This window comes from Lonchura striata, chromosome 1 (genome assembly GCF_050655825.1).
Source record: "Lonchura striata isolate lonStrDom1 chromosome 1, ASM5065582v1, whole genome shotgun sequence".
Lineage (NCBI taxonomy): Eukaryota > Metazoa > Chordata > Aves > Passeriformes > Estrildidae > Lonchura > Lonchura striata.
The window spans coordinates 70,864,969-70,887,178 of record NC_140703.1 but is presented as its reverse complement, the minus strand read 5'-3'; the positions used below and the strand labels follow the sequence as shown (position 1 = coordinate 70,887,178).

The following is a 22,210-nucleotide window of genomic DNA, read 5'->3' as shown; positions in this document are numbered from 1 at the left end:
GTTGCAGGAGCTCCCAAGACCTTTGCTCTTGCATGCCCACACAACCTAAGCATCTCCAGCCTTCAGAAGCAGCTTTGAGCAGGGTGGATGGTTCAGCTTTCCCTAAATTGATGGATGAGTCAGGGACATTGAGTCAAATTTGCAGATAGATGCATCTTCTGTTAAATCCAGTGCAAAACTGGTCATATAAACCAAAGCTGGCTTTCAGCTGGAGTCTCTTTATTCTGTAATAAATTCCTAAATGGACTGTCAGATCTGATATTCTCTCATAAACGTCTAATTAAGGAAAAATAAAACCTCTGCTTCATAAAATCCCTGCCTGATAGCACTAATAAAATGTCATAAATAACAATGAATGTTGTGATAATGCTTTTATAGACTAATTACCCTTCATTATCATTAGCATAGAACTGATAAGCACCCAAACTAAGATATCTCGGAGTCATGGTGGTGTTGCCAGATGCAGGACAAGGGAATGGCCAGGAGGAAAAGGAGAAAGGAGGAGACTTCTTGTCAGCAGCTGCTTTTGGTGCCTTCCTCACTGGTTCCTGGGCCGAAGATAACATTGTGGCCCTGGGAGCAGGGAACCCTGTCCTCAGGCTCTTGAGAGTTCTCTGGCACAGCTTGCCCCATGCAGGATCTGCCCTGTGGAGCATTACCCTTGCAGCAGGGAGCTGAGAACGAGGGCTGTGCCTTGCACCACAGCAACCTGGGGAGGCCCAGCCCAGCCCCTGGCTGTGTTTGCAGCAAGGAGGAGGCTCCTGGCCCAACTTGCTTGTCCTCAGGCAGGGATGAAGGCAGAGCTTTGATGCCCAGGCATCACACCAGGGAAGCAGTCCCTGCAACTTATGCTGGCCTCACAACCCAGCCATACAGGGGCTTCAAAGCTGGAGATGGTTCCCTGGAAATTATGTGCAAATATGCAAATTATTTCATTATGTCGCTGGCATGAAGTGGCACACACAGAGCGGATAAAAGCTTGGCAGCTACAGAAATGGGGAAAGTGAAAAGGAGTTCAAAGAGGGATGCTAAGCTTCCTTATTGTATTTTTTCCCCTCTGTGTGAGTGAGTGAGGTGGGGAGGAAGACTCAAGGCTGGCCAGGGAAAGCGTGATGTCTACACCTAGCCCTCCATGGCTACCTCCGGTGTGCTTGGTTAATGCAGCTGAACGTGGATACTTTGGCTGGAATGTGCTCATGTACCAAGTGGCATATGTGCTGTGTTTGCAGTACATACGGATCCTTCCTAGCCTTGTCCAGGAAATCCTGAGCGGTAGAGAAGGAGGCACCATGAGCTTCTGTTTTCTTTATCCCCTGAAGCAGAGTCAGGACTGGCAGTAAGAAAACACATTCTTATTGCAGGATTCTTTGTCCAGTGCAGTGATGCCGGAGGTTTGAGGGGATGGGCTGGCACACGTGAAACACCTGGAGTTACCACATCGAGGAAGTTTTGAAAGAATACATACAAATCTTCCCAGGATGTGCATTTTATCCACCCACCACCCACAGCTGGTGCCACACTGGCTGCTGGTCAGCTGGCTGCCTTGAGCCAAGCCTGGGGCTGCCAGCACCGACCTGGCACTGCTCTCACCCCCAGCCCCACAGCCCACCCGGGAGCCAGCCTGCTCCAGCACCCCGACCCTGCCTGGCTTCTGCTGGCCATGTCCAGCCTCGTGCTTGGAGCTCAGCAATTAGATCATTTAATAACCATCTCAATTCAGGCTGTTTTGTGTAAAGCATTTTACCTGGCTTTATTTCTTGCATTGCTTTGTATTCCTTCAAACTCCAAACCCGCAAATCGATGCGGTACCACTGTTTTTGCCTCTAAAATGTTTACTCCTGGCTCTCTTTAGGACCTAAAAGGCTGAAAACTGCATCATAATTGTCTAATTAGTCCTAATGCTGCGTAGTGTTGACTGTTTAGTTACCATATATTGTGTACAGAACTAATTGTGGTGAAAGTAAATGAATGTGAAGGAAACAAACAAGCTACTAGAAAATAATTACTTGGAGTGTTTCTTTTTAGTACCTGTACAGCAGATTTCATTATAGTCAACAGCTTCTAAAGCTGCTTGAAATAGCGGTATTTGTCATTTTCATAGAAACTTGATAATGACATTAATTTATCTTAATGGTCTGTTCTATTGTTATAAATAGTAAAATTAGCTTAAATTGTCTTGCTTTTGCTGGTTTTGGATGGCTCCAAAGGGCCCCACAACAGCAGATGAGTAGATAATTTGGTGTGCTTGACAGATTTCCAATAATTTGTTATGTGGAACATGAGGTAATGCTAGTACCATTAATGTTCATTTTCCTCTAAATTCATTACTGCCCTTTTCCCTTTTATCTTTTTTAATGTCTGGGCCATTTTTCTATATTTCAAGTGGAGCTACAAAGCCTATTCATATTCAGCTATAGTAGCTATTAACATTCTGCACATAGAGAACATCATGTAGGAAAACAACTCTTTATGAAATGATGAGGCTGGTGGCTATTTATGCTGAAAAGTAGGCAAAATGGGTTGTTTGCTGGTATTAGGGATTGGCTGTAATTAAGTCAAATGTAATTTTAAAGAAATTTAAATGTTTTCATTTTTATAGCCAAGGTAAAACACAATTCAGGGAAACTCTAAGATGGTGTAAATGCATTAATAAAAACTATTTTCCCTGTTTTCTCCTCCTCCTGATTAAACTTCACCGAGGATTTTATGCATGGCTAGTTATTTGCACAATATTTTCTACCCAATTTAAACCTAATTAGTCTTGGGAAAGTATTAAAATTAACAGTACTTTTATGTAGGTTTGCTGATATGGTAATGATCTGAACAAACAGAAGAGCTTTCCATCAGGGAAGAATTATTTTGCCTCCTGCTCCTTTTCTTTGTTTTTTACCCTTGTCTCTAAACAACATCAGCATCCCCTTCCCCTGCAGGTGCAGAGCCATGAAAAGAGAGGAAGGGATGAGGTTTTGCTGTCCATATCTCATGGTGTGAATGTGGTGTGTGTGAGAATCTGAGCAGCAGGAGCGAGGCGTGAGGCTGGTGGCCGTGGGGTGACCATGGGGGGATGCCTGGCCCCACAGCCACGGCCCCACCATGGGGCAGGGAGCAGGGGCAGGCCGGGAGGGGAGGGAGAGGGTGATGCCCTGGTGCTGCCTCCCTGCTGAGCAGTGGTGGTGATGACCCCCTGTCCAGCCAGGTGGGAGGAGGATGATCCTTTCTGCTGGAAAGTGCTGCGTGAGCTATGGATCTTGGCAGGCTTCCACGAAAGTGTATTTTCGTGACATCTCAAACACAAAGTGCTCCCAAGTGATGGAAGTATTTTTGAAAACCTCAGTTTTCTTTTAGGAAAAGCTTGATTCTTAATTTCTGTATTATTTTTAATAATGAAATTATTTTATTTCATAGAATCACAGAAGGTTTGAGAAAGGACCTCTGGAGGTCATTTAGTCCAGCACCTCAAAGCAGCTCTCTAGGGCCATGTCCAGCCAGCTTCTGAATATCTTCAAGGTGGGAGTTGACATTTCTTCAGTTCAGGTACAGCAGGCAACATGTGGCCTGAGAAATCATTAATTATTACAATTGTCAAACTAATGCATTATTTTAGTGTTTAAAATCACACTGCTTATGCCTGATATAAATGTCTGCCCTCCAAGCCCACATCCCAGCACTACTGCCTGGTTGTGACAGTGTGATGATGGTTCAGGGTTGAGGGCTCAGCTAACCCCTCATCGGTCAGAGGGCATGCTTTCCTGGCTGCTCTTAAAGCAGCCCTTCTCAGGGGCTTTACATCTGACTAACTTGGAAAACTCCTGCTGTCTATGGCAAGATTCCTCTCACTGAGCTTTAGACACTGCTGTGCAAAAGTTGCTCTGCTCATCCTCACTCTCTTTCAAGAGAGGGGAGAAGGAGAGCTATGCCCACAGAGGAGGCATCTGATTTGTTTTAGACAACTACACTAGGATGAGATGAACAGCACCTGGAAGTGCCAGTTCCTCTTCATTAAGGAGAAAGGGAGCCCAAGCTCCCTGATATAAACATTAGGTATCAACGTGACAGATACCTGTGCCTGGGCAAAGCATCCCTGTCCTTGTGCCTCACTCTTGGACCCTGAGTGGGAGAGAGGTTCATCTGCTGCAGTTCTTCCCCATCATGAAGGCCCAAAGATTGCACAGCTGTGTTTTCCTTCTAGGTATGGGAGTGCAGCATAATTACACAATGGCGAGTTTTCCCAGGCTTCCAAGGCTGGAAAGGTATCTTTCCAAGCTTGGGCTGAAGCTTACCTGGAGTCTCCCTATAGGTGTACTCTTTTATAGGTGTACTATTGCTCTTCCTGGTTTGTATAGATGAGTTTTAATTTACATTTTTCTTAAAGATGTACTTATCTTATTTTTAAATTTTGTGGATGTTGCTGTGCATGCTTAATTTTAAGAAAATACTTTTTTGTTTGTTTGTTTGTTTGTTTGTCTGTCACTGTTTCTGGACTGAAAAATGTATTGACTTGGCTGAGTATTTATAATTAAAATATCTGCTACTCAAATCTTCCAAAGACTCACCGAGTGACAGTCAGACACACCTGGCTGAAGCTGGAATCGGCACATTATGTCTGCTGTTTGCAAGCGCCTGTCACAACATGCCAGATTTGCTCCTTGCTCCCTGCTTAGCTTTTATCTGTTCCACAATGAAAAATAACGCTAAACAAAGGGGAAATTTGCATCACAACGATGCATCTTTGTGCTCAGCCTTCCACCCCGAGATAAAGTAGATAGGTTTCCCATTCCCAGCATCAGAACCCATAGGATTGGAAATCAAACACTCTTAAGCCCAGGTGAGCATCTCCTGTGAATCAGAGACAGGGGGAGAGCAATGCAGCATCTGAAGGGTAGGGCTGACAAGGCATTTACCCTAAACCAAGGAAGATGTCCATCTGCCTGCCCATTTGGAAAATAACAACCAAAGGATGAGCCTGAGCCTCACCTCTCATTCACCCTGACTACCTGGAGTCCCAGGGAAGGAGCTGTGGCTGGTGCCCAGGAAGACCCTGCCAGCCTGGGGCAGCCAATGGCCACAACAAGGCCACCAGCCTTGGGCAGGGTCATGGCTGTGAAGCCAGTCATCAGAGTGTCTCTGAGCAGGGGAGTGGCAGCATTGCCACTTAAACCTCCTTTTCCAGGACTTTAGCACATGTATGTAAAGCTTGATTTGCTTTGGAACTCTGCACAGAGGGGTTTGTTGAGGGAGCATGTTTTTTGTGTAATTATATCTCTAAGAATAGGCATTTGAGTGCCCCAGCCATGACCACCAGCAGCAGCTGAGGAGCTGTGGCTTCTTGTGCTGGCAGAGCACAAATTAAAGTACAGTCATTACAGAGACCTCCTGGTGATAACCCAGGTGCAGCACAGTTGTGTGGCACGAGACTGTAACACACACATGAAGATGTGGGTATAGTTGATGAATTTGCTAACAAAATTAACCAAGCACAGCAATAAAGGAAGGATTTTCTAAAAGTAAACACATCAGACTTCATTAGATTAGGCAAGATTTCCTCTGCCTCACAGAAGATGGGATTCCAGCAGCAGCAGCTGCCAAAAGATGTTTCTGTGGTGCTTGATTGATTCCACTCCTGATGAAAAACCCCTCCCTGTGCCTTCCTTGCAACAAAAATAATGAGACACAGATATAAAATCAAGTAAGTGTAGACAGAAGCATTGCTGCTGGATGCCTTCAAAGGCTGTGCTGGGGTTACCTGTCCCGGCTGTACTTGCAGCAGCAGTTCTGGTGCTGGGGTCAGACCTTCCCAGGTCTTGGCCCTCTGGAAAAGGTAGGCTGTACAAACAGTGAGGGAAAGGTGAATCAAGAGAGAAGGAAAAAAAGGAAAGCTGACTGTGGGTGGCTTTTTTAAACCTAGCTTAGGCTGATTTACAGCTGTGTAAGGAAGCAGAGCTGTGCCTTGAGGAACTGCAAGTCTGGAAGGAGAACAAACAAGCAAAGCTCAGTCTTGCCCACTGGGCCACCCAAAAGCTGCAAACCTTTAGGTAATTATCCACAATTTTTAGCCTATATCATATAGGTAGTTTAAGTTAATTATATGGATAATTATAATATATGGGTAATAAGTAACATATAGGCCATGAAAATATATTATCTATAAACATGCTAGAAAGCTAGCTATAGTCTCATGTCCTGAGGTTTTTGTTGGTTACACACCCTCATTCTGGATCACATCCAGCCTGGCTGGGAAGCAAGATATTGCCAAAACCTGTTCTTGTGCAAGAACTGCTGTTACAAGTAGTTCTGGGCCCAGGCCAGAGATTTTGGTTTGTTGCTGGAAATTGGTGCCTCTCACCCTTCCTGAGGGTATCTGAGGAGGCAGGTGAATTACAGGTTTGCATACATGGCTACTGATAGAGGGAATATTTTCCTGTGATTTTGTGAGTCCCAGGAGACTCAGATGAATAAAATTATTCCTCTGTCTCACTGATGATTGTCTCACTGGATTTCTGGCAGATACTTTTGGAGAGAGAGAAAAGACGAGTGAATGTTTCATTCAAGGAACTCCATGCAAAACAGTTTCTTTAGATTGCAGTTCAGGTTGCTTTGGACAGGTTGCTGTGACACTTGCCCTGAAAATAAACTATTTTTGATGTCAGGGAATGTAGTAAAACTTACATAGGTGATGCCATCATCCAGGGAAAAGGCAGTAAAACTGGCAGTACTGCCAGAGGAGCAGCTCCTGGCAGGATATAGCATGTGGGAGCAAGGACCAGCCCCACACCCTGGGAGGACAGCCCAAAGGAAGGACTGCTTGGGCAGGAGGTGAGAATGCTCAGGGCTCTTCTTGCCTTGCTAAAGGAACCAGGATCAGGGAGCCAGCCCTGGTGTCAATCCCAGTGAGCCACTCAGTGGCTTTTCTGCTGCAGTATCACAGTGCAGAGGTGTTCAGTGGATGGGAGATAAATCTGGGGACACCGAAAGTGTCTGCAAAGATAGGGTGGCTCTGCAGTATATCTGCTTCATGGGAAGTATGTCTGAACCTGCTCTGAAACTCCTGTATCCCCAGGGCAGAGGAGCAGTGGACTGGTTTCACTGTGAGAGGTGCAGAGCTGGATCCTGGTCCATCCTCCACCCAGTTAATATGAAAAAGGCACTGGGGACAGAGGGACAGCTTGCTTTTCCACTCCCCTGGAGAATGATGCACTAAACACACATCTACTCTGCTGGCAAGAATCTATGAAAGGCAGCTGATGCAGCAGAAGATGTATGAGCTTATTTGCCCCTGCTTATGGGTCAGGTTAACCGGGATGTAGGAGAGGGACTGGCTCCTCTCTCCCTGTTATGGGCCGCAACCCACCAGCAGCACTCCAAAATTTGCCAGCTCTCAGAGGCTGAGTTTAACTGAGCCAAGTTGGAGATGGAGTAACTGAAATTCAACAAGTTTGTTGTTCTGCCCTGCACAAACTCACAAAAATCTATTTTTCAAGGTTCATGGTAAAACCCCCTCATGGAGCTCAGCCCAGGCTGGAGTTCCTTTCTGCATCATTAATTCATTGACTTGTTTTTCTTTTTCCCTAATTCTTTGCAGGTCATTCTTTTCCAGTGCAGCAAAAGATAGAAGAGCACACAGAAACAACTATTGATAAGTAGTTGCATCTCAAAGCTACACATAGCCATTATTTCTCAAAGATGCAAACACAAAATGATTTTGCATTGTGCGAATTATTTTCCTATTTGAAACACAGAATCTCTCTCAAATAGCTTTAAAACCCTCATTGTAGTGGAGCATCCCGTTTGTTCCATTAACTACTCACAGAGTCAACTGTAGAACCACTGTTATTAATTTCAATGGAACGCTAAAATGCAGTTCATTTTCTGTAATTGCAGGCCCATCACCTAAAGACCCAGGAAAAGCTTTTAATCCGAGGCATTTTTAGAAGGTATGATTACATCGGATATCTTCATAAGGTGCATAATTACCAGGACACCAATGGCAAAGAAACATAAAGAGCAAAACTTCCAGGCTGTTAGAGAATGGAGAATAGAGAATGTTGAGCCCCACCCCAACCTGGGGCCAGCGATGTGTGGGGTGCTGGGGTGGGCACCAGAGGTGTGGGACCTCTCCAAGAACAAGCTATGATAGGTCCCAGTCTTGCCCTGGATGGGGAACAGAAAATCTAGCAGTTGTCCTGGTGCCACCCTGAACCCCCAGCTCAAAGTAGCCTTTACACCTCTCTGTGTGCTATGTGTCAGAGGATGAGGCAGGGAAACCCAGGGAGCCTGGAGGAGGCATTAGTGGGCTGGAAGATGCCTTGGAAAAAACAGCACTTGAGACAGTTGTAGAGAGTCAGCGAAGGGATGTTGAAGGGAAGCAGCAGTTGTAGGGACTGCAGAGGGACAGTGGTCAGGAAATACACAAAAGGGCTATAAAACGGTGGAAAGTTTGGGAAGAAATATCTGAAGCTAAATGCTATTTAGTTTAAAGATGAGAAAGACTGTGAGGTGCAAAATAAAATTTCACCCCAAGGTGAAAACCATAGATGGGTTGGTGTGGTTTTCACCCTGGGGTGAAAACAGGAGAAAACCTGCTGCGTCTGGACAGCTAACCCAGGACCCCTGACCAGGTCCAGGATGGGATGAGGGCTGCAGTGGCATGGTGGCTCCTGGCCTGTCTGGACTGCCCTCTCAGCCATCACCCCGTGCCAAGCTGCCAGCCACGCTCACACTGCAGCCAGAAAAGACTGCCTGGTTGAAATTTGAGGTCTTTGGTACCCTGACTCTGCTCAGTCAAAACAAACCGCACCGTACCTCCGGCACGTCTGGGGGAAGAGACAACTCCAGCTGGAGGGAAGAAGAAAGGAAAACCTTCAGTTTTGAATTATTGCTTGGCTGTTTCACTCAAGGAGGCACAGCCACAATCATCTGCTACGATTCAAGGCGGCTGCAGCCCGGAGGCGTCCTGGCAGGACTCGCAGCCATGGGCACAGGTTCAGTGCAAGACCATGACTCCAAGCAGGGTCCTTTGTACTCACAAACCTGACTCGCAGAGGAAATTCAGACCTGGAGGAACACAGAGATGCCAGAAAATCAACCCACTTAAATCAGGCATTTGAAATGCATTAACATCCCTTTCCTTGGCTCTTGGCTTCAGTTCTCTCTGGCTTTAAGCACTGCTGGATGCTGAGCACTGGCTGCAGCAGTGCAAGGGCAAGAGGTCTAAAGATGTTTCTTTCCAGGGGTTTCACCAGTAAAGAGGAGCCACCTCTTGCTGCATCCTACAACAGGGGACACTTTAACTGATTGCAAAAAGAGTTAAGTGTACTTAGAACCTTGGTAGATGAGGGCTAAGGTGGGTAATAGCCATGAGAGAAGTAGCTGCTTGGGAAGCAATTTAATTAACAGAAATGTAAGAAACAAAAAGGTCAAGTCTTGCTTCTGCTGTGCTGCATTTGATCTGCACATGTACACAGGACTTCAGCCTCACGGGTGTTGTTTTTTTTCAGCTGGCACATTTCCCCAGACACGATAACATTTTTCAACTTTAGTGGATGACATTTTGTAATATGTTTAAGGATCTGTAATATTTTATGCTTACAGCTTTTTACTATTGTTGTTCCAATATGGCACTGACGCTGGAATTAAAGTTTAATATGATTAGAAAGCTCAATTGTATAACCAAGGGGTTATACTCTTTATCTATTCTAATCTGATTAAAAGGCTTCTCTTCTGTAGCTTTCTACAATCACTTTATAGCAAAGCGTGGGAGCAAAGCAATAGCACTTTGGTTTGTCCCAAATCAAACAAAATACCAAATTGATTCCTTAACTGTGTACTTAATTCCTTACCCTACAAAGCTGTGTCCAAACTGCAAACCCGGCTTGTTTGACTTTAGTGGAGCTGTTCACTGAGAAAGGGCTGTGGAACCAGATGCCTGGGCTTGCCCTAAGGCTGCTTAAGGCTCAATAGCTGCCTGTTCATGGGCAGAAAAAAAGGCATTTTGGGTGTTGCTGCCTGCTGGCTTTGTACCACCATTTTTCTTTGGGGTAAAAAGAGATTTGGCACACAGACTCCCTACACAGCAGAAGTTATTCTGTATGCTGTGGATCCATAGTGTTAGCAAGCATAGCTCCAAGACCTGAGTTAGAGAACGCTCCTGATGTGTTTGTATCAACCCCTGCACCTTAAAAGTGGGGGGTGGTTGTTCTGCAGACCACCTCCCTCTAAGATTCCCCAAAACTGAGTCACCACTGGGACCACCAGCTCCTATAGAGGTGAAGCTGGCATTCACCACTATGGCAAGCTGCTGTGGGACGCAAAGTGGCCTCAAAGCCATTCCCTCTTCTCTCTAAACATGAGCCATGGTCTCTACAGGATCTCTACACTTGGTTGCTGTGGCTAAGCCAGGGTAGGAAAGGTCTGGAAGTCAAGGCGACTACTTGTGAAGGAGAGCCAAGAGGGGCAGCCCCTCCTAGATGCGGTAATTGCCCTTTAGAGTCACAGAGCAGGATCTGCCCTTCTATTTCATGCACAATTCCTCCCCAGCCTGTGATGGGAGCACTTGGCCCTCATCCCTCCTTGTGCAACAAACTTGGCTTTCCCCATTGAGGAGCACACTGTTTGTTTGGCTGGGCTTACAACCCACAGACTCCTCCAGCCAGCCTTTAGCAGCATAGCTCAACAACAAAAACAACCCCCAAACCCAAACATATTCCTCTCCTTCTAACCAGCTTTAGGCCCAGTGGATGCCAGAGGTCATGTTGAACAGGCTGTCTGTAACCAGACTCTTGAGCCAAACTGATTTCTGTGTTTCTTCTGTGTGACACTACTGAGTCACACACTTCTGTGTGACTCTACAGAAGGGATTTCATCACCACTGTATCAGCTGCAATGCACCACTGACATGGGTGTTGCATCTATACTCTGCTGATATTCAGGAGATTCATCCATGTGAGGTAAGGCAACAAACAGAAGGACACATCAACATTTAGTTAAGAGTAAGCTTTCTTATCCATATAATGTTATTTGAATTGTTCCAGAAGTATAAAGTCTAAAATCTTCTAATCCTCTGAGCAACTGTAATGTAAGAATTGTTCTTCACTAGCAAGACAGATTTATTTCATGTGTGACAAGGTCTCTCTCTGTGTGTTTACAAAGAACCACTTGTTAGGTAAGTAAGCTCACCTAGAAGTTGTCTGAGAAAACTGGGATGACCTTCCTTGGCATTACATCACCTTTTTCCTCAGGCCATGTGGCATATATTGCCTTAACTCAATGTTTGCCATTGCTGCTGTCCTGCCTGGCATACACATACCTTTTAAAGTCATCAGGATCTCCTGCCTTAGTTTGTTAGTGAATGTTTATGATCCCTTAAAATTGCCTCAAAAATGTTTCTGTAAAAAAAGGAACTTGCCTTGCTTCTGATGTTGTCTGGGTAACATTCTGAGAATTAAGTTTAGATTTTCGTTGTATCCACCCCAATTCTATATTGGAATTAGGAAATATATATTTTGAATTCTTCTGTGACATTGATTTTGTGGCAAATGATCTTTCTAAATTCCACTTTATTGGCATGCTGTGATGCAGAATGAACTCTTTCACATTCTTAACTGGAGATCCCTAGGGTTGTTTGGAAAAGATGCTCCTTCCATGAAGCACCAGCACAAAGATGACCAAGTCCACCACCTTACACAAAGCTCTGTGCACCTCTCCCTGCCACAATGAACTCATTCATCTGCCTGTAAACCAAAACTCTGATGGTCTGGCTCCTACAAGACCTCATTACTTACTGGCAAATGTGGCAGGTTTCTTCTGCATTTCTGTACATAGGCATGGTTCTCTTTTAAAGGAGTTCAACTATTCCTAACTACTGCAAGGAGCAGCAATACCGAGTCTGGCAATTTTACTGCAAATCACTGAGAAATTGTTTTTAGACTTACTCTAGCATTGCAGACATCTAAGGATAGAGCATCCTTGCCTGCAGGAGATGGACATGGGAGCTGATAACCAGGAGGCTCAAGTATCAGCTGTAAAACTGATGTTTCCAGCAAGACTGTCTCCTTGCATCAAGTCTCTGCTGTGAAAACATCCTCCAGCTGACCAGTACCAGCTGGCTTGGAGGGGGAAAGAGGAAACCCTACTTGTGGCAAAGCATCATAAAGCACAGATCTTACCTCCACTTCAGAAACACTTCTCGGTGCTGGGATTAATGGTTAAACAGCTGGTATGTCACCCTGGCAGGATGAGCATAACCTCAGACCCTTATGGTACATTCATTAACTGTAATTTATGATAAATCACAGGAGAAAAAAAATTATCTTTAAACCAAGCCTGCACCAAGCTCCCCATATCTTTTGCAAAGAGTGAGACAACACTTTTGAATTATTACAATGTGTAGAATGAACTTTTATTTTCATTCATCCTTCATTAATACCATACAATTAGATAGCAATATTTGGAAAAAAATAATATTGAAATAATTTAAAACAGAAGGCACAGAAAACCAAACCCAACTATGTTGCTACAAGAGAAAGGGGAAAAATGATTCAGAAAGTGTATTTATTCAGAAGTTTTATCACTTAGATATTCTGATCAAAAGCTACAGCACACAGAAACAAAACTGCACAGTTTAAGCTAACCCATGCTTTTGTTACATTTAACATATAAAAGGAAAAATAAATCTAAAAATATTTTTTGCAGAATTTTGAATGAAAAATGTAGTTTTTAAAATAAAACCCACTAAATCTAGTACATATGTCAAAAGCTTCCCTAGAGCCTACACACTAAGATGTACGTCACAAAAAAATCTGCATTAAGGGCAAAGCATACAGTTAAAACACCATCTGGGGATGGGAGAAAACTGGTTCTTAAATCAGTTAGAGTATCAAATAAATTTGGTGCTCGCTTCAGAAACAAGGATTCTTACTACAGTAATATACTGGAGAGGACATTCTTTTGTATTTTAGTATTATGAAATTAAACCAATAGTACACATTACAGAGAGGAATAAAACCATTCATATGAGATTTTAACTTTTTTTTTTTTTTTGCAAAAGAGTAACTTGTATTTCTTTTGAAAACAAAGCTACTGGAATTAATGACATGCGATAATATGCCCCGATATTACACCAGCTAAGTTTGAAAATAAAGTTCATGCTTCACAATTGAAATATGCTGTGACTCTCAAATACATTCTCTGGTAATTAATAATACAATACAGAGGTCATTCATAAAATCAGTTCAGGTTGGGAACCTGGTTTATAAATGAAGCTCTTGTCAAATATTGAGAACACTGACAACACACAGGGTTAGCTCCAGGTCAGCACATTTCTTTCTGTGCTCCACCCCTCTTTTCTTAAACAAGTGGGTGCTTAGCCTGCAAATACCATGGAAAGGCAAAGTCTAGAAGTTACAGGTTGGTTTGTAAAAATATTAAATACAATCCAAGACAAACAGTATTACTGACAACTTAATAGCAGGTGCTCTCTAAAGGAAAAAAATATCCTGAAATGCAAAAGAGCTCTTTTCAGCATTTGATATCAAGGCATTTGCACATTTGTCAGGAAGTGACAGTAAGAGTGAATTTTGCAGCTTACTTTGCAGTTGGACTTGAAATCAAAGAGCTTTCCTTCTAGCCTGCTCACCTGTAAACCATAAAATATGGTTTCTTAATAGCTTGCTTTTCTCCCTGGAAATAATTCTCTCATTTAGAAAGTATGAGTCAAAGTATTGTTTCCACACTTGAATAAAGAGAGCTGACAACTACAATAGAAACGGTAAAAATGATCCTCATAAAAATGTTCATCAAAATTCTCTGACATAGCAAAACATTCATTTGTAAAGTAAAGTCTAATACTGCAAGCCATTCACTCAAAGGCGACCTTGGGTACATGAATCCTTGCCAGCATTGCAACAGGAATTACTTCTGTATTTCTTGTATAGGGTACAAACTCTGTAATATATTAAAGTTTCCTAACAAAGAGTCCAATTATTGCACTTTATAAAAATTCTAGTAATATCAGGCTTTTTTCCTAATTTTCTATGAACATTGATGCCCTGTAAGAAAAATCTGGGGGACCAAGTAATTTGTGATGAGTGAGATGGAATACTTGAATCAGTATTATATATATGGAAAGGTTTACGCAATGAAGAGATGTAACCTTTGGAAACAGGTTTTGGTTCACAACAGCAGACAGATGTGTCCTTCTGGTACTGACACGTTCTCTTTGCCAGGAAGAGAGGGCACATGAATGTTACATTTACATATCGTGATACAACTTGAGGACTTTGCAGAGAAACCCAAAGAACCGCTAAGTTCTTCTGCAGACCCTACAAGTCTGATGGGAAAAGCTCAGTGACAGCCACAGTGGAGTGGGGGTTTCTCTGTGAGCTCTAATATATCTGCATTTGTGTCAGCAATAGACATAGCAAACAGAAATAGCTATTTCAGGATGGCAGAATAGGTAGAGTAAGTCTGAGAGTCCTGTAAAAAAAGAACATACAGCAGTTTTGGCCCTGCTTTTAACCAGCTGTATCAATAAGGAAAAAAAGATAGAGGAGATTTTTGTGCCAGCTATCTAGAAAAAGATGCTGCTTGAACCAAAGTGATTCACAACTCTATATGAGGCTTCCAGGCCAGCAAATCACGGTTAAAGTCACTTTGTTCCTCTGCTCCTTCAGCATGGGAACGAGTGCAGAATGACTCATTCCAACCGTGGATAGTCCATTTACAGCAACAATCATATCACCACATCTAAAAAACACAAGAAGTAAAAAACACATTATGAGTCCTGCAGTAATTGGTACACACCAACAAACAGCATTTCACTGCTGGAGTGGTAGGGTAGATGCTTTCCTCCTTTGCATCAAACTGGAAAGTGTTACTTAAAATTCCCAAAGCAGTTCAATCTGAAGTCTGTCCTACTACTGAAAGATGCCCTGCTCATTGCAAGAGTGTTGGACTAGGTAACTTTTTAAAGGTCCCTTCCAACCTCCAAATACTCCAGGATTAATCTGAAATGCATCTGGGAAATTCCCAAATCACTCAATTTCCATTCTAATACCAAGATAGTTCTGCATTAAGAGCTGACCTGTACAGAAACATGAGAAGAGACATTTGGGAAGACCTAATGGAGTCAAGGGAAGATGAGATAGCATGTGCATAACAGAAGCATTTCTATTTGTTTGTGTGGATTATAACACATTTACCCCAAACATGCCTTTTCTGTAGGAGGTGTAAGTAAAGATACTTATGATTACCAACCAACCACACTCCAACTAAGAACCTTGTTTTCCGTGGCTTATGATTTTGTCAAATATAACCATTTGGCTTGAAATCTCCCTCAGCAGATGGTTCAATTGCAGCATCTCTGAATTTTAAAATGGGTAACAAATTTGTGAGGGTGCCATTTGCCGGCCCTGAGAAAATTGACCTTAAAGGGTTAAGTTCTGGTTTTTAAAACCTCAAGAGAAAATTCAATACTGTGCCTAATTTCTTTCTGTATTTAGCATGTTCCTAAGACAGACAAAAAAAAGCAGACACCTCTGCTTTGCAACTTGAGTAAGTGACATTCCCCAGAATAGTCAAATGTGGCTTGAAGATCAAACAGGACTTTTCCTGAAACTGATCCACTCAAGTATTGAAGGCACCAAAATGGGTGGCTAAAAGATACTCTCCTGAGCTTTCCCTAGGGTAGAGCAGAAGAAGAGGGAGCAGAGTAACCAACACCAGTCAAATGTGCACTCAAAAGTCCCTCTCTGCCTGAACCAAGGTACCCCATTACCCAAACCGAAGTGCTACAGTCACTGAATGACATCTCACTCCTACAGCCTTTCCAAGGAAGCCATTTTGCCTTCTATAAAATCCCACCAGGCAGATCATGTAAGCAGAAAATTGTCTAAACTACTGACCTGTGAAGTTATTTATTCCCTTCCTCTCCAGCCTAACATTTAGATAATTTAAACAAGACAGAACAGCTTTAGAAGAGACCTGCCGCACAATAACTCAAGGTGCAGGTACTAAGGGGCTCTCCCTTGTTAATGGCCCATTTTTAAGTCTGTATTTTCGGTGGAACAGTACATCTGAAAAGAGAGTACTACCTCATTATCACACAAGAGCATATTTTCCATAGGTTACAAGGAGGTAAATGTGACCATGATGATTCTTCAATTTTTCTTAGGAATGATGCTTGAATTTCCATTTGTGTGAAGACATCTAGTTATTAAGTCTCCAATTTGAAATTATTAAATTTGAGTTGAACTGAGATCTTTAATTTAATCCAAACTGTTCCACAGTTAAAAAAAAAAGTAATTTTATGTTCAGCCAAGTTATTTTTTCATTTATTTATTTAGTCACTGAACTGAAAAATCAATTACTGTCAAGGCTCTAGGCATAAGTACATTCTTTTCTTAAGTCACTTTGTAAGAAAATCTGCATGTAAAAATCATGCCATGAAACTTCAAGTTGTATATTCTTGACTACCACCTTCACAAAAAATCAAGTGTATGAACAAAAGAACCCTTAATGGGAATTTTAAGTCCTAGTTCTGAACTAATCCTACACGAGGCTAAGATGTATATCTGGATACTAAACCTGGGGGCTGATCCAAATGTAACATGCAAGTAAAGTCATATAATCTTTAATGCCAGAAGGGACCTCAGGAGGTCTATAGCACAACCTTCTACTGCAAGCAAGGTCAGCTGTAAGCTCTGACCAAGACTCTCAGGGCTTTATCCAGTAGTCACAGAAACCTCCAAGGGCAGAGGCCATGCAACTTATGCCATTGCCTGACCATCCTCATGGAGAAATAGTTTCTCCTCATCACAAGTCTCAAGCTCTTTAGTTCAATTTGTGCCTGTTGTCACTCATCCTCTCACCCCGCACCACTGGGCTCTGTCTCCTTGACAATCTCCAGGTAAGTACTGGAAGGGACTGTTGGCTACCCCTGAAGCCTTCTCCTTGTGGGGCAAGTGCTCCAGCTCCACCATCTCGGGGGCTTCTGCTGAACTTGCTTCATTTATCCGTGACTTTCCTACCAACTAATGACAGGGGGACCTGGGTCCTTAACAATCTTTTTAGAAATCTTTATAATCTACTTTCTTGCCCTTCTATTAAAGCAGCATCCCCATCTTCAGTGTCAGTGTCCAGTGCTTCAGGAGGCTATGTGAAAGCATAAAGCAGTTTTGCCCACTCTGCAGAAGTGAAGTTTTAGCTATTTTACAGGAAGACAAAAACTAGCTAGTTCTGCACATATACAGTGCACATTGTCTCTTGGCCTAATGTGGAGTTCAACAGGGAGACAGCAGGTGACATCAGCAGCACAGTGGGGGAAGATCAAAGGAGATGCCATCACCCCTGAGATGCCCCTTCCCCAACAGAAACACCCTGTTACCTCCCTCCACTACACAGGGCTGCATGATCCAGCAGCACAAGATGCTACAGTGCATCTCCTTAAGCAATTAGTTGCACATAACTATTTAAAAGTGGCTCATTATTGTTGCTTTTACTCCTATTTTTATTATTTCTCCCATTGTTACTTTGGCTTACTTTAGTCTCCCATCAAAGTAGGCAGGAGTTCCAAGAACAATGGTTTTAATGAAGAAAGGCTGGTTTGTGTGGTTCTCCTCGTAGCCACCGACGATGCTGAAGCCCCAGCTTCCTAAATTGCTCCGCCGCAGCACCACGTCATGGCAGCTATGCAGGCAGCTGGGGAATGAAGCACAGGACAACAAGAGAAAAAGCCATATATGGTTTTACAGTAGGTACAGCATCTGCTATCTCATCATTACCACTGTGCTAAGTGTGGTAGGGAAGGGGAGTGATGCTGATTAGACCTCTGTTTCCAGAGTAATTTTGCAATAGTCAAATCAATTACCAGAAAACCCCCACAATCTTGAGAAAGAAAAGTGTTTTAAAAGAAGTAACACAGTACTAGAATAATTACTTAAACACAGTTAACTCTGTAAACTGACAGTAACAGAACTGCATTTTAGGGCTTTCACAGGTGGCAACAATGTGGGTGGCAAATCAATACCTGATGTGTTCCATTTCCAAGTCAAAAATGCAGAGCATTTGTCTTCCACCCCCAGCCAGTTTAAGCTTTTACTACTTTAAGTAAAAATTAAAAGTCCATGCACAATCTTCATTACCTCTGTACTGATTCATCACCAGTAATGAAAATATAAATGACTAACCATTTTATTACACAGAATGTAAATAATTCAGATTACACTTCACTAACTATATGTTATTAGCCCTAGTGAAAATTAATTCTTGCCAGTGAAGTTGGCAATGACAGTAATTTAAAAAAATAAATAGACATAAAAATTAACTTTTCAGTAAAAAAATACCAGGTTCTTTATGCTTGTTTGGCACTGCTTTAAAGCACAATGCATGGAACCACACATGGGCATCTGTAGCATTGAGAGAAATAAACCACTGGGTAAGAAATAAACTGCTGCTAAAGCATGAAAAGGAAGTATATTTACCAAAACCAAGAGCCATTTATCAAGATTACTCATTAATACTTAATTAGAAGAGAAATTAATTGACAGTTAAACTCAGAAAAAGTTAAACCTCTGGAGGACCAATGCATGGCTGTGTTATTTTCAGCTGCATTCTGCTCCCAGTCTGTCTAGTTTGTGTTGTGATTTTACACTTTAAGTACAGATCTGGTAAATCCATCAGAGGGAAAGGAATTAACCTGCATGCCCTGACTGAAGTTAACAACTCTACTAGCTGCAGTAGGAGCTCTTCTTGATAACAAGTGATGCCAGAATGAGATGATAGCTGCAGCCTCAAGAGAGTGAGGAGTACAAATGAAGTGATGTCCAGCAGATTGCAGAGTCGTTAAGGGGAGGGAGCTTGCTGCAAATCTCTAAGCGTTTTTGTGTTTGGCAGAGATGGAAGTGGATTCTTGAAAAAAACCAATGTGAACCTATAGTTACATGGCTAGTCTTGGCACAGGACATGTCAAGAGTCTGTCACAATTGCCAAAATCTGATGCAATATTCTGAAGTTAAGTATTTGGCCTCATAAACTTAGGTAGCAGATTAGTAAAGAGACAGATGGATACATACTTTGTGGTTTTCTTAGTAATTGCTCTGGTTTTAGATATTCTATAGAAAATTACAGTACAATGAAACAATAAAAAAGATGAATTGTGTCTGAACAGAAGATTCCACATGGGTCATTACTATGGTTTGTGAAGGCATAAATCCAGTCTATTAATCTTCGAGTTTCCTAAGGAAACATTGCTCCTGTTCAGAGCCCACTTCCTAAGCACACTGCTAACTGAACACAGCCAAGATGGCCAGGCAGAAACAAGGGCAGATGTGCTGCAGCTATGCAGGTCTCTGCTTCTTTATGTCTCTTGCAGGACTTAGCTTGAAACAGCCAAGTAAGTACTTAATTGATTAATTCTGTACCTTGGTAGCCCCAGCCACATGACCCACGATGGCGACCAGCTGGCATCGTATTCATTTTCACTGATGGTACTCAATTGTTCCTCATCAGCCTGGGGTTGTTCCTCTACAATCTGGACTTCCAGGGCTTTCAGGGCAACTACTGAAGAGGCAGCACTAGCCTTCAGCATGGCCACGGCCTCGCTGTGACTCAGGTTGGTGAGATCAATCCCGTTGATGTTCAGCAGCACATCACCTGTACAAAGCCACAAGGGAGACCAAATCAATCCAACAGTCCTGTCCACCCACAGCACCTCCTACACCAAGATTTCATTCCATACTGGAGTCTTTGGACCTGAGACAGTCTAAACTAACAGACTAGTAGCTCTGAAGCCTTTATATTGTCAGTTTGAAACTTTAATGTATCGAGCTTGTATCAAGTTGGATTAATGCAATTTATTCCACATATACACCAAATACTGACTCCTATGTATAATGCCCTGAAAATCTGAAATAGAAATTACTTAAGTACCTCACCAGTTCAGCTGCAACTGCTACTGCAGATGCCATGACACAACTGTTTCCAGATGAGGATCTTGGGTTCAGCCTAACTTTAGAAGTGAAGGAAGAATGACCACAGGAACAATTCAGGCACCTCAAAGTAACCAATTATTGTAGACAGGTGAGGTTCCACAGAGCGCTTTAATTAATCTGGTTTTAATAACTTGGGAGAAGAAAATGGAATTCAAAAACTACTGGCAAGTTTGGTACAAAACTCAGTTAATTCAAATAAAGAAGCATCTCTACAAAGCTAATCTGGAAAAAGTCAAAGCCAGAAAAAGATTTCCACATTTTCAGTTTTATGTTTTTTAAAAGGCCCCAGAATGCTATTAACTATCCAGTGGCAGACTCCTTTTTCACACAATGTCTCACCAATGAAAGCCAGAAAAACCAGAGCAAAAGTGCAAACACCTGGGTCACATTTGGTATGAGACTCAGTTTTTGAAAGGTTTTTCCTCCCAGTAGCTTATGTGGCTACTTTAGTGTTACACAATGAAAGAACAATAGTGATTGTTCTATCAAGTGTGTTTTTCATAGTAGTACAGAAAAAGAAAGCATACCTGCTGGTGTGTGGGTGTAAATCTCCCTTTCTCAGAAGCATAGAAGGATGCTCCCACACTGTTCTCTTAAATGTACAATCTGTGAAGTTTTTTTCCTAAATTTCTTTCCTGAAACATCCTGTAATTCTGGGAATTGTGAATCACAGAGATCCCATAGGCAGTCTCTGATTCACATATGACATAATATGTTTTAATTATCAAATGCTTTGCTATCAATTATGCAGGACTGCCTTCACCTATGCTGAGCCTAACCTCTGCCCTCTTATTCACTTTTACAAAGCCAGGGAACAAGAACAGGTGTTGCAGCATCCCCAGAGACCAGCAAACTCATGATGTTCCAGAGGATAAGAAAGGTTTTAGGAACCAGGATTAACACTGATGTAGCTTCTGGGGCAAATTTTGTGTGGGTGAACTGTGGTCTGTCATCAGGGCTTCTCTGATGTTCAGATATTATACCAGGGAGCAGAGATTCCTTGGACAGAGCTGTGATACAACCCACTAAATCAAACACAAAAACAGGGTGTGTCTGCATCACAGCAGACCCTCAGCTCAGGGGAATACCAGCAGCTTTAAAGAATTTAACCATACATTTCCTGATCTTATCCACTTCCCCTGCTATCATGCTGTAAACATTCCCCTCCCATAAAAGGTTAAAGTGCAACACTAAATACTGTATTTCCATTATTAAATAATGAAGAAAAGCATCCACAAGCATTTTCCTACATCTGTAAGAAGATTTTTTGACACCACCTGATTCCAGAGAACGTAGTGATCAAAAAGCATCCAGAGGCACCCATGCCACCAGGGAAGCCAAACCCCACCTCGTTTAATCCTGCCGTCTCTTGCCAAGCACCCGTGAGGCTGCACACTTGTCACAAAGATGGGCAGTTCTCCACTTTTGCTGCCTCTGCCTCCTGCCACTGTCATTCCCAGAGATTCATGTGGCTCTTTTTTCACAGTAATGTGCTTTTCTTGGCATGTAACACACTGGGAGAGATCCTGTTTAATAAGGATAAATAACATTGTTAAAACTAAGGAAAAAAGCCAAGCAACCAAAACTGAAAACTAGAACAAACCAACTAAATACACCCCAAAGCCACAGTTTGGCACTTTAATGGAACAGTTTCAAAGGACTAAGTAACAAAATTCAGCTTTGGCTGGATTTCTTCTAGGTCAGATCCCTGTCCCCTCCAAAAAAATCCCCAAATCATCAACAAAATCCCTCTGGATGTAGATACTTAAACATAGATAGAAAGCTTATAAAGACCTATTTTGAAATCTCACTCTAGTTTTTCTTAACATCCTGCACTGGAAAGGCTAAATTTTAGGACTGCACTATAAAACCATATGGTCAAAAGTCTGGAGATAAACCAGATAAAAATCTTTTAAAGTCTTGGTGAACATCAGCATTACTTCATTTGTCAGTAGAATATTCTCCAGAACCACAAAGAAGCTCCTAAGAAATGAAAATGTGTTTCATGATGACAGTGAGAAACCCTTCTGCATCATGTTCTCTTTTGCAGCTGGTATGTAGAACCTCCCAGAGCACAAAGTAAGGCCAACTGATTCTAATGACTTTTAATGGGTACCTTGGGCAGCCTCCCTAATGATTATAATGAAGACTCAAGCTTGAAATAAGAAGAGAGCCTATATTAAATTTTCCAACAACTGAATGATGAAGTTCAGCCCATATTTAGTTCT

General features: G+C 42.4%; 1 protein-coding gene across 11 annotated transcripts in view; it reads right to left on the bottom strand.

Annotated features, from left to right (window-relative positions):
• Nucleotides 1–12,369: 12,369 nt before the first annotated feature.
• Nucleotides 12,370–22,210, bottom strand: part of LNX2 (ligand of numb-protein X 2) — a 59,250-nt gene continuing 49,409 nt past the window's right edge. For all 11 annotated transcript variants that reach the window (XM_085580240.1, XM_021541995.3, XM_021541988.3 and 8 more), the window contains 4 exons: nt 21,331–21,508; nt 19,413–19,644; nt 17,533–17,691; nt 12,370–14,739 (listed from right to left, as the gene is read on the bottom strand). In XM_085580240.1, the coding sequence (XP_085436366.1) occupies nt 14,604–14,739; nt 17,533–17,691; nt 19,413–19,644; nt 21,331–21,508 (705 nt within the window). In that variant the 3' untranslated portion in view covers nt 12,370–14,603. The remainder of the gene's footprint in view (nt 14,740–17,532; nt 17,692–19,412; nt 19,645–21,330; nt 21,509–22,210) is intronic.